The sequence below is a fragment of the Acipenser ruthenus genome, chromosome 23, assembly GCF_902713425.1.
Source record: "Acipenser ruthenus chromosome 23, fAciRut3.2 maternal haplotype, whole genome shotgun sequence".
Taxonomy (NCBI): domain Eukaryota; kingdom Metazoa; phylum Chordata; class Actinopteri; order Acipenseriformes; family Acipenseridae; genus Acipenser; species Acipenser ruthenus.
The window spans coordinates 27,353,561-27,366,539 of NC_081211.1; the positions used below are offsets into that span (position 1 = coordinate 27,353,561).

Consider the following 12,979-nt stretch of genomic DNA (forward strand, 5'->3'; position numbering starts at 1 on the left):
AAGGACACTTTTATTAACAGCAATGTAGAGTCTTTTACTACAGTACCCCTAACGGTTTGGTCTGGCACGTTATAACGGCAGTGTTGCGCTTGCTAGAATGCTGCATCCTCGTGGTCTGTCCCGTAGTCACCTAATTCCGCGGTCCTCGGATTCTACACCATGTGTCTGAGGCTGTGGTGAATGGAGAGTGCTGTGAAATGACCTTCAGGGTATTACCATCACCGTAGCGCTGTAAACTTAATTAACACGTACAAAACAGCACATGCTTTCCAACCTTGGGGGTGGGGCTGTGGCTCTCCCGGGGAGTAAAGCCACAAGCTTAGTAAATATTGCCCTAAATGTGTTAGTTTACATACATTGGCGGACTTTTTAGCAGTAAAGATTTATTCAAATTAAATGCGATGCGCTGTAACGGAATAAAAATGTGAATACAGTACAAACAAAAAAAAAAAGAAATGCGATTTTCCCTGTCCCTGTTTGAACTGTTCAGTGTGGTTTTAACAAACCTGTCCAGACCCTGCTTTGCAATGTAACCTAATAGCTATGTAATATTTCATGACAAACATGTGCTGTAATATAAGTTGGTAACCACAACAGAGTGCAGCGAGCGATAAACAGAGCCGCTCACGCTTCCCAGCTATACACTGTACAAAGAGTGGAGGGGATCTACACTACCGTAGTACGCAGACAAGGCGAGACTAAGAACCGTAGGGCTCTCTCCCAATCAGTGAAGCCCAGGATGGATTTGCTTGCGTTGGTTCACTTTTATTGTAAGAGACAGCGGCAGTGGACATTTTTAAATCTCCTTTAAAGATTTGTTTTATTATTATTATTATTATTATGACTTTCAAGGTATAATTGTGTATTGTCGTGTGTTTTTGTGTGTATCCTTGTGCAGGACTTTGAGATTCTTGAAAAGCGCTTATAAATACAATTTATTATTATTATTATTATTATTATTATTATTATTATTATTATTATGTATTCCACAACACCTTGAGCTGCTGAACAGTAGTGATAAATTATACAACACACAGTAGCCTGCTTCACAAAATTATTCAACTTTTGAACATAGAGCATGCTAAATTAAATCATGGGAGAGTTCTCCCCCTTCCCGTGTGAATGCTATTAAAGTTTGCTTTGCACCTGAGCCACTCACCATCTGTCCTGGTTTGATCCCTCCTAAAGGTGTCACCGCCACACCTTGACCACACAAAGACAACACTGACACCTGTTCCCCAATCCAGTCACAGCATGAGCAACTTCACTGAAAGCAGGGCAACGCGATTTATGATGTAATGACTTCCTTGGCTTTAAGGTGTTAGGATTTAGCTTAGAATCGGGTTTTTGCTTGTGTATCAACAGACAACGTTTTATGACAAGCTGTGCAGAAAAATATTGTAGTGTGCACGGGGGAGGACAGCAGCAGGGCTGGTAGGTGACGTAATCACACACGAAGACATGAGTCTTTTATATGCTCCTTGCAAAGAAACCGATTTTTATGCTTTAGTGCAAAAGATCCAGGGTTCGCGCCTGTGTGATGCGTTTGCGTGTGGATTGCCTCGCCCTGTATGACGCGCCTGCCTGCGTTAACCGAGATCGCTACAATATCTTCCAAGGTTCCAAGATATCAGGATAAAGGAACTGTTTTTTTTTTTTTTTTTTCAAATTGAAGTTGTCTTTCATAAATGTCGCAAAACATATTTAAAGATACAAAAAAGTATAAATAATTTTCTGAAAACATAATTTGCATTTATCAAAATGTTTAAACTGTTAAATATGTACTTTATGCAATAAACGCATTTAAAAAAATACATGCATACATACATACATAAGTAATTACGTTAATAATATATACACACGGTTCTGTGTTGACTGTAAAATATTTTAAGGTACCAATTGTCTAGAGAATACGGTATTACAAAACATAGCCTGAAGATTAGTTGCAGGTCCCTAGCGCTTGGTAATTTGAAAGATAGTGGGGGTGCTGCATGGGTTATGGTGCGTTATCATAAACACTGGAACAGAGGAGTCGGTCTAGCGAGTTTCACCCAGAGACAAGAGCAAGAGGCGGGGGTCAGGCATGGGCTGCAGCCACAGCCGAGCTTGCTGTAGCAAGGTCCGGAGGAGAAGGGTATTTGAACTTCTTTTTTGTGTACATTTTAAAATAATTAGGAACTTTAAAAGAGTGTGGGCTACTACAGGAAATGAACCGTATAGTTCAACGTCTTGTTCGAGGATTTGGTGGTGACTACTTTTTAAAAGTACCGAAAGGTTTCTTTATAGAATGGTGGCCTTTTCTGATTGAGCTTAATTGCACGACCAAGTTTGGGTATTGTATCAATGTGCTTTTTGAGTTAAATATAGCTGTATTTTTAAGGTGTACCGCGAGTTATAGCTTTGACTGTTTTTCGTTTGACTGTCTTTGCATGTCGTAGTTTAATACATAACAGATGTGACAGTTTTTAACCAGGCTCACTAGCCCGCCTTTAACGCTGTCCGTGTCACTTCGTTGTTATTACATATATGAATTGTTTTTATTTTCATTATATCACCTAAGTGCTGTATCAGTACCGTAGTTACAACAAACAGCCTCGAGTTAATTGTGATTCATTTGCAAACATACACGCAGTTAGTATTGAAACTGATAACTTGTACTGTACTGTTTAGTTTGTTGATACTGTGGAAAGCGTGACCTCCTCAAACTAGTGTGTTGTGAACGACCGATTATGTACTGTAGATCCGCATCTTGCATGATATACTGTTAGCACAGACCATACAAGAAAATAAGTCCACCTGCCTGGCTGCAGTAGTGCATTCAGTGAACATGGAGTGTTACATTGGAATATGAGACTGCAGTCAGTTCTAGACTTTATGATCTTCTTTGTATGCTAGTAATGTTATCTTGGGCTGGCCTTAGGCTTTGGCCTGATATGTATGATTTATCAGTGTAACAAAAGTACCCAAACAAGGAACTGTAATAACACAGTGGTCAAACAGGAGAATCTTCTAGTAAGATTGTAAATCCACCCTCCATCGCAGGAGCATATCTCTATCTATCTATCTATCTATCTATCTATCTATCTATCTATCTATCTATCTATTGTATATAGAGCACAGAGAATTCAAAAACAGCTCTATGTCCAAGTTGAAGGGAGAGGGATGTACGGCCCGACCAGCAATCGTTGAGACAAATGCAGACTGCAACACGAGAGACTAGGAATGATCCTCCATGAGGGACACACGACTGTGTTATGATCCAGCCTGGTTCAGGATGTTAGATGAGTAATCTCATTGAATTTAATCGGGAGTCTTTTAGGAGCTGGTGCTTCATGAAGCTCTGTGAGACACTTTTGCTTCCCAGTGGATGGGAGTCTGAATCCCTGGTGCTCCGTTTTCTACTGCAGCCACTCCTGGGGTGGGAGTTTATTCAAGATGAGCTTTTACTGATTTTAAGAGATAAATCCAGTCTTCTTAATAATATCTGCACTTAACATGCGAAAGCAGTGCTTTAGGAGAGTAAATAAGCAGGATAAAAATGAACACTTCTAAACTATAATGATAGAATATGTAGTGATACTAAAAGCCAACACTTTATTTTGTTACATTCTTTTTCACCCCCTTTCACTGTTTTCCCTGATGTTTTCACTCGGGACGGTATTTTACAGTTGGCTGAAGAGTGCTGTATAAAAGGTCATCTTTTATTGGTGAGTTAATGGGTTTAGTGGCTGTAACAGGTGTGGGATCAACCTCAAAGGGGGCTGCAGTTCTGCTACAGTGCACCGTGGCACAGCGCCAGCCTTCTCCGCTCTCACATTCTCCTCACACCCTCTCATCAGATTGCAAGGGGGGGTTCAGTGCAAGGTGAGACGTGGGTTTGTGCTGTGAAGACAAGTGCCCTGGCTTTTTCTTTGTTTTAAGATATTGCTAAGCTATTGAAAGTGAGAATTGGTTCTTTACTGACTTGCCTGATTCAAGGATTGGACTAAGGTTTTAATCATTGAATGCATCTGTTCTACAGTACCGTACTAGCTAGCGCATTATTTCTTAGTAAAATCTGCAAGCAATGAAGAGGGAAAAAAAACATGATGTTTTCCATAGCTTATCCCCAGCATACTTGTCATGCAAAAATATTGTCATGCAAGTGGATTCCACAGCTCTCAATGCACAGCCAGATACAGGTTTTTCATTTTAATGATGCTGTTCATCATAGTATGAGGCCAGCCATGCAAGTCACTGCACTTCAGTTCATGTGTGTGGATAGGCCTGTTCTAATTGCACAAGGTCCCGGACCAAAACAAGACAGGCAGCAAAAGCAGTCATTTCCTGTGTAGCGTTTAAAACGGGGAACTCTCTGATTTTTTGTGTCAAACGTCTTCCGTCGCATTTCCTCACGTCCGCAGTCTTTACGGTTCTGAACATGAAAACAGGAAGTAGCTTCCGACAAAGAAGAGCTTTGTAACCGAATTCACCGGATGCTTTCTGTGCTTTTTGAGTAAAGTTGTTTAAATTGGAAACTTCGCCACAGTTGTGAAAAAGCAATGTCTTGAAATGGAGTAAAACCTTGGCTGTCAGCTGGTGACGAGGAACTTTAAAAACCTGCATTATACGACACTAAACATCTTATCAGCCCCACCGGAAAATAGCAAGAATATAGACTAAATACACAACAGGAAAAACTACAGCACTGTCCTTTTAAACTTCTCTGTTTTAACAACAATACAGGACAAGCCTTAATAAAGTGTTGTAGACAGGCTGCTCTGTGCGCTGTCTGTCTGTCTGTCTGTATGGCTTTTCATACTTGGTATCTGAATTCAACGTAATTTTAAAATGGGGAATGAATATATATATTTCAGTGTCTCTGTGACCCAAAGCATAAGAAACAACCAGACTTGTTTTAATCTGTTTGGTATACCCATGTGTTATAAATGGCGCGATCATTCATTCAAATTTTACAATACAAAGAGAATGCTTTTTTTTTTTTATGAATCTTTTGATAAATCTGTTGTTTAAAAGCAGAACGCGCACTAATAGAATGGAGTAAATCATCACTAAGTTACTGTGTTTCTTACAGAGAAAAGATGCAGCCAAAGAGCGTGGGAGCTTATCCCGGGAGCTGAACACACTACATGATGGATGTAAGAAACAGCATTTTAAAAATGATACTTAAAATAGGTTGCTCCCTCCTTCATTTTGACTTGAATCCAATTCATGGTCACAGTGGGGCATAGTTATATTACAATAGGATGAAACAATATTTACTGATTATTGTCCGGGTTGCTGCCAGAATATTTTTAATGCACTATTGGCAAGTTTCACAGACCCCGATTAGCACTCGTCTTGAATTACCTAATATTAATTAAGGTAAGGCAGTCCAAGATTAGTGCTGATCTGGGTCTGTAAAACCAGTCGTAGGTTGAATGCATGTATTTACTGTGATAGCCTGTTCAGGGTGGTGGCCTATAGAGAGCTTTGAACATTCTCAGACCCAAGCCTTTAACATGACCGCAAAACACTCCAACAGAATTAGGTAAAACTAGAAGAAACAAAGTCAAGTAGACAAACAGTGGAACTGGTGCGATTGAAGGCGATCTGTGTATACAATGGCCTTTTCCAGTTAGATATCTGTGTATGCATCGTTAATGGTTGCTGTCTGATTCTGGTGTCGCAGGTAAGCCTCAGCTGGAGGGTCGGGTGCCGGAGAAGGCGAGCGTGTCCGTGCAGCCCGAGCAGCACGAGTGGGAGCTGAGGAGCCTCCGGGAGACCCTGACTGCCGCGGGGATCAAGGAAAGAGAGGAGCTGCTGCAGACTCACCGAGAGGAGCTCCAGAGAGTCATGCAGGAGGTCACTGCAAAGGTAACAGCTCCAGAGAGTCACGCAGGAGCTCACTGCAAAAGTAACGGCTCCAGAGAGTCACAAAGGAGCTACCTGTAAAGGTAACAGCTACAGAGAGTCATGCAGGAGGTCACTGCAAAAGTAACGGCTCCAGAGAGTCACACAGGAGCTCACTGCAAAAGTAACGGCTCCAGAGAGTCACAAAGGAGCTACCTGTAAAGGTAACAGCTACAGAGAGTCACACAGGAGCTTACTGCAAAAGTAACGGCTCCAGAGAGTCACACAGGAGCTCACTTCAAAGGTAACAGCTCCAGAGAGTCACACAGGAGCTCACTTCAAAGGTAACAGCTGCAGAGAGTCATGCAGGCGACAGCTCTCGTTTACAGGTTTAGGGATGGTCCTGATTCCTTTGTTTAATCACATTTGCATTTCTGGAGCTTGAAATCAATCTAAAGGTCATGTTTAACTTTCCACTGCGCAACACAAGCAGATGTGACCTTACAAGAATCTGTCTCGGCTCCTGCTCAGCAACAGTTGCCAGTCCCTCCCCAGTGTTGGACGTTGTCGTAGTATTTCAATTCCAAGATTAGATTGCACTGATTTTAATAGCAGCTTTTCCTTGATCTGTCTGGTGTAGCCTCTCCAGCTGTAATACATATAGCTTTAGGTGTTTCCATTCTGTGAAAGTTCAACGTTTTTCTCCTTCCAGTATTTAAGGACATCATTTTTTTGTATCCAAGAACAATAGCTTTAGACTATATATATATATATATATATATATATATATATATATATATATATATAATATATTATGTTTGTCTCTCATTTTTCAATTGCTTTAGTATTGCTATATGTTTTTGGGATATACTTTTGTGTTGCTGCTGCAGTTCTGTTACAGCAGACACTTAACCTGGAATTCATTGCTCACTTTTGTACGTTCCTTTGTTGGTCGCTGCAGTTTTGTGAGCAGCATGTACTTTGTCTTGCGTAATTGTTTTGTAATGTTTGTTTTTCTGGTTTCCAATGCGTCTGCACATGCAGGAAGGAGTGTCCGTTGCCCCAGCCTGTCTGCCTCCCGGGATCCACTTTTCTAGGAAACAATTTGTGGAAATCTCAAAGAAACAAGCCCAGCGTACTTTTTTCAAATGTAATTTTCAAATGTTCTGGGAGTGTACCAGCAGCAGTCAACGTTTAATTTCCCATTCCACGTGGAAGACGAATCAAGCCATAGACCCATTCTCACTGTAGTTTATAAATCAAAAGAATAAACAGGAGAGAGAACTGATCTGACAGTGTAACTGTCAGGATGTGATTCATGCCCTTATTGAAAGCCTATGCGATGACACATTTTAGGTCATTCGTGATAGAGTCTATGATTTGGCAGCTGTGTTCCATTACGTAAACACACATCACAGGCAGGGTGAATAAGAGAGACAGGCAGGGGACAGCAGCTTGAGAAATGGAGCAGCCTAACTAGGGGTGACCCTAACTTGAGGCAGAGGGCAGTGTTGCCCTGTTTGGGGATTGTCAGTTTTTGTTTAATTGGAGCTTCTACTTTCCCATGAGAAGCTGCTTTCTAGGCACCTAAGTTGGGGCGTCTATGGGTAGGGAGTTAATAAGAGACAGGACTACAGACAGGCAGCTCCTTCGCTCTCTGCAGTTGCTTCAGTGCATGTCTGCGGCTATCGCTGATAAAAGTCTTGCTGTTAATGTTTAGGTTGAAAAGGAGAAGACTGGAGAGCTGGAAGCAGTCTTTTCTGAGCAGGTTCAGTCTCTCATAGCTGAGCACGGGAACACAGTAGCGGGTAAGTCTTACCACGAATGCTCCAGACGCCTCTTACTCTGTACCATGCACTGTAGATGTGATTGCATTCTTCCATGTTTAAATCCACACCTCAGGATTCCAGGTTCTCTGCTGGTCGATACAGCTCTATGGTGGATGTGTACTGTAGTGTACCGCAAAGAACCCTAATTTACATATCAAGGCTATAAATACTATGTATGTAGTGCTTATGAAAGGCCTGTGACTGACAGAATGGAAGCACATGTCTTCCCTTTTATAGGTAAGGTATTTAAAGAAGGAATGGATCCAATAGCTAAGCTCTCTGTATAGATCAGCTTCTGTCCTCTTTAGGAAAAAGGGGGGGGAGCTGTCTTCTTTTTTTTAAATCCAGTATAGCTTTTAGTAAATAAATACAGAATAATAATGTATTTGTGACCACATGGTAAGAAAATTATTCTGGACACGCTAATGTCTGTTTTGTTTTCTTCAGAGCTCCAGCAATCGCATGACCTTGAGAAGAACTCTTTGACAGAGTCCTTTGAGACAACTCGGACATCTTTACAGGTATACCCAGTAACTGTCAAACTGTTAAGTGAGTAAGTGTAGAAGCTGGATTATATATATATATATATATATATATATATATATATATATATATATATATAATTATAGCTGCTGTCAGTATGGGGCTTTCTAGGAGAGTTATTTTATTTCCTCAGCTGCAGTTCACTTTGACATAGTGACCCTGTTTGCTGTATTTAAATAATGTCAATACCACCATCTAGTGTTAATTGGGTGCAAGTGCTCCCTGCAGGATCCTGTTGAGGTCTTGCTGCTGCACTGAGTTACCGTTTCTCTGTTTGAATCTGCAGAGCAAGATTGATGAGCTGTCTGCAGAGCTGCAGGTGTTCAACGAGTTGAAGAGGAGAGTGGAGGAGTCGGTCCTGAAGAGAGACCTACACAGAAATATCCAGGCAGGCAGCGTTTGTTTCTTATAAATTTATCTTAGAATTCTGACTGAGCAGTTTTTTTGTTTGTTTGTTTGTTTGTTTTTAACGTTTGTAGATGACAATTACAAATTCAGGGATTTCAATGCGTTACATCACAAACAACAAACAACAAACACAAACATTACATATGGGTACATAATCCAGCTGCAAAGTTACACTTGAATTAATCCTTGCAACACTGGGTGGCAGATAAGCGTCAAGTTGAAAGAAGTAAGGCTGACGTTGTTGTTTTGTCTTTTTTCTTGCCTGCTTTAGAAATAAATAAAATAAAAAAATATGCAAAGACCTCAGTGGAGCAAAAGCCCAATCTGCCTGGACATTGTGACATCTAGTGCAAAGATCTCAGTGGAGCACAAGCCCAGTCCTCTGGACATTGTGCCATCTAGTGCAAAGTTCTCAGTGGAGCACAAGCACAGTCCATCTGGATATTGTGCCATCTGGTGCAAAGATCTCAGTGGAACACAAGCCCAGTCCATCTGGATATTGTGCCATCTCTTGCTGAACACAGCTTGTTTCTTTCTCCTCAGGCACACGGGAGTCCTGGCCCTTTCTGGGAGCAGGAGCTGGAGAGCTTGCTGTTTGTGATTGAAATGAAGTGTGAGCGAATCCAGGAACAAGGCAAGAAGCTGCTCCACATGGAGACTCTGGTAGGTTTTCAGCTCCTGCCAACCTGTTCATGTAGAACAGACAGTCCCCACCCCGCTCCATACAGTGATGAGGAAGGAGTTCCCTTGAGATCACATTGTTCTTTGTGTCTTCAGGCTGAGAAGAACCTCTCGCTGGAGGACAGGGTGAAGAATCTCCTTCAACAGAACGAGGACCTGAAGGTCCGCTTGGAGAACCACCAGGCTTTCATTAAGTATGAACTGCCCCTTCTGTTAACCCTTTGATCAAAGATTGGAGTGATGAGGCATCCTTTATGCACCCTTTAGCTTTTTGCAGAAGCTTAATAAACCTTGCTTATATGTGCCATACTCTAATCATTTTGGCTGTCTCTTGCTCTCTAGGCAGCTGTCCCGGGAGCACACTTTGCTACAGGAAGCGCTGGAGAAGGAGACCAACCTGAGCCAGAAGCTGCACCGTGAGAAGGAAGAGCTTGTCTACAGGATGATCAATGGGAACTCCTCGCCCACCTTCCACCTGTCAGGCAAGGCCCTGCCTCCCCTCACACCCGAGCTCTCCCCCAGGTGACCACAGGGGGGTGCTCTTTGGAAGTCTCTGACCTGTAGATTCCTCAGACTGCCAGCGGAGGCTGTCCTTTCCCCTGTACTCAAATTCTCTGAATCAAACTGGAAGATCTACACGCAGTTGCATCACCGCAGGATATTTTTCTAGGATATTGTTGCTCTTTTTTGGATGTTCTTCCTAAACAGTCAACTGTTTAAAGTCAGGGGTGCATGTTTCAGGTGGGTTCTACCTAACTGCAGCATTGAGCAACTATTATGTTATGGACATTTTGACAGGTCCTTTTCTGCTGTTATCATGACAGCTGGACTGGGAGCAAAGCAGGGGTCCTAAACTGTGAAGCAGTTACAGTATGCTTATACATATCCCAGCGCAAAGAACATTGACCCTGCATGCTTGTCTGCTGTGGTGTTATATACATAGACTGTTACTATTAAAAACATGTCCATGCAAATGTTGATCAAATCCAGGTGAACAGTACCAAAGATATATAGATGACAAGTGCCAAGGCAGATGCTATGTTAGAGATGCAGTTTTCTTTTTCAGTGAAGAAGTTTCATCCCAATTAGAATGATTGGCTGTCTAGTTGCACCTGAAGATGTAGGCAAGACATGCAGTATGCAAGCTGCACCACTATACCCCACTGGTCTTGTTTATTTGTTCTGGGGGGTTACTTCATGTGGCCATTCGTCGATGATTTCATCCTCCGTGATTCTAGCTGGATAGAGTGGGATGTGGGAACCTGCTGCAAAGCCTGGCCCCTAGAATGGCCCTTTGTGAGACATCAGTAATCTGTACAGTCTTTAAAAAAGGAAGCACCTGCCAACCAAGCTTCCACAATATATTCATTTGCATACACAGTAATAGGCAATGTCCGCCACAGCCTATTTAAAAATAAGTTTGTGCTGCATATCACAGGTCTTTCCAGTTTTGGGTTATACCCTCTTCTTAAACAGTGGAGGTATGTGTGCATCCATTAACGGTGTGAAGTTCCCAATATCCACGCCACTAACCACTTTACAACAGAACATATCCCGGGTTTTCTAGCCAATCTGTGTCCCGTCCTGAAGGCAAACCAACCCCCTCCACATGAATGCTTGGAGTGTTTTTGTTGTTTGTTTTCTTTTGCCGTGTAGTTAGAATATCCTCTATTTCAAATGTTTTTTTTTTTTTGGTTATGTTGAATTTTGGAACAAAGACCCACAGTGGTTGCACAGAGCGCTAGGACAGATTCGCAAGGCATTTGCTTTTTAATTGCATACAGTACAGTATACATCTACTACACAAGCCTTTTTATATGTAATATAAGTAGTGTGTGTTTCCTTTTTTATGATGAACTGATGTAGAGTGGAGTAAATGCTAAGTGAATGTGGCCCTCCTTGAATGTCTGTCTCCATTCCTGGGAATGGATCACAGCTGTCTGTGATGTAATGCAGTGCACAGCTGTGGTGACATCACCATTCTGAACAGGCGTTCACAGAGGGGCCCAGGCTGCTTTTAGCTGCACAGTTCCAGCTCCACTATGTCTTTTATTGGGGCATGAATTTATTTGAAACTTTACCTTGTGCCTGTGTCTTGCTGGGCAGGAGGGAGGGCCCTGGCAGTACAGGCTTGGGAGTATCTGATTGTATTTCTAATAGCTTCTGTTCTTCACTCAGATCAGGCTGTTTAAATTCCAGGAAGAGCGGTTAGATAAACGCTGGTAAGACCCGTCCTATTTTTTTTTCGTCGTGGGATTTCATTGTTGTCCCACATGGCTTGTTTTTGATGCATCTCCACAGCTGCTTTGTTCCCACCCTGTGTTCCAGCCTGTCCCTGGAATTCCCATCCACATCATTCCCAGAAAAGACTGACAAGAAACGAAAAGCACTTACAATGGAACCATACGCATTAGGCAATCTTTAGTAGTGAATGGTATTCAAATGCACACGTGCACTTTTTATTCCTTTTTTTTTTTTTTGAGTGGATTTAATTAATTTGTTTTTATTTAATGAGACTTTTTATTTTATTATTATTATTATTTAGTCATTTAGCAGATGCTTTTATCCAAAGCGACTTCCAGAGACTTGGGGGTGAACTATTCTTCAACCACTTACAATAGGACCTCGGTTTTACCTCTCGTCCGAAGGACGGGCTTTCGATATATTTGGGATAAATGCATATGCATATTAAGGTGTTTTGTGTTTTATTTGGTGGTGCTATTGGTGTAGCAAATACCTCACAGAATAAGGGAGTTTTTCAGGACAAAAAAAAGGTGATGTGAGCCAAAAGTTTTAGATTTTTTTTTTTAAATAGTCACCATTGACTGACTTCTGTGAAAAGTACAGATTTGACTTAATGGATGCATGTAATAGAATGCTTTGAGTGTGAGTGTTAACTATGATTGCTGACATTTTCTGGGGAGGGTCGTTGTTTTATTGGCAGTGGAAACTGGGGATGCGACAAGGCCGTTTCTGAACATTGTTTTGCAAGGAATATGAATAGAGCTACATTATTCACTGTTTTAAGATTTTATGAACAAGCCGTGTTGCATTTGGACATTTTACTTAGTAATCAAACCGATCAATATATATCCCCATCAGTCACTGCGTGCATAATTGTACCATGTTAAGTTTTGTATCTATGCCACTATTTTACAATGCATAATGTTTTAAAATGTCTAATCTTGCTGTTGCCATTGCTATCTGCTCAGCAATTACAACTTGGAGGGTTTCTTTTGTTTATTATTGTTCACCAGCCACCTGTTCAAATGGGAAGGTACCTGTAATGTTAAATGAGTTCTGCCTCAGGTCTTGTCTGATCTTTTTTTTCCATGTATGTATTTGAATTTACCTCACATCATTGTATTTGCAGAACCCGTTTTTCTTCAGTTGTTCCTTTTCAGTTGTGCTTCAGAATGAGTAAACCTCTTGCAGAACTGCACTGGTGAGTGCTGTTAAAATTCAAAGCAATTGAGCTTAGTGTTCTGAACTCGATCCTCCCAGGACATGAGTGAGGATCACAGTGTGGAAAGTATTACCACTGCTTTAATTAGCTGTGTAAGGGAGTAGTAACCGTGTGAGAATTGTAATTTTAAGAAAATGTATGTCTGTGGTTACACTTTGCATCGAACCTGCTTTCCAATGTGAAACCACACACTTCATTATGTAGAGATTATTGTGAACAG

General features: G+C 41.5%; 1 protein-coding gene across 1 annotated transcript; it reads left to right on the forward strand.

The window, feature by feature from the left end:
* The first annotated feature begins 1,905 nt into the window (after positions 1–1,905).
* On the forward strand, positions 1,906–12,928 carry LOC117413225 (coiled-coil domain-containing protein 69-like). The gene is made up of 9 exons (XM_034022081.3): positions 1,906–2,134; positions 5,075–5,138; positions 5,672–5,856; positions 7,553–7,640; positions 8,109–8,182; positions 8,491–8,592; positions 9,156–9,275; positions 9,390–9,487; positions 9,636–12,928. The coding sequence occupies exons 1-9, from the start codon at positions 2,084–2,086 to the stop codon at positions 9,817–9,819; spliced, it is 966 nt and encodes a 321-aa protein (XP_033877972.3). The 5' UTR covers positions 1,906–2,083; the 3' UTR covers positions 9,820–12,928.
* The last annotated feature ends 51 nt before the right edge of the window (positions 12,929–12,979 follow it).

Bases quoted from the DNA above. Each gene is read 5' to 3' on its own strand.
- LOC117413225 (XM_034022081.3), top strand. From the start codon at position 2,084: ATGGGCTGCAGCCACAGCCGAGCTTGCTGTAGCAAGGTCCGGAGGAGA. The intron at 8,593-9,155 runs GCAGGCAGCGTT...CTTTCTCCTCAG, and splicing joins ACCTACACAGAAATATCCAG to GCACACGGGAGTCCTGGCCC. The intron at 9,276-9,389 runs GTAGGTTTTCAG...TTGTGTCTTCAG, and splicing joins TGCTCCACATGGAGACTCTG to GCTGAGAAGAACCTCTCGCT.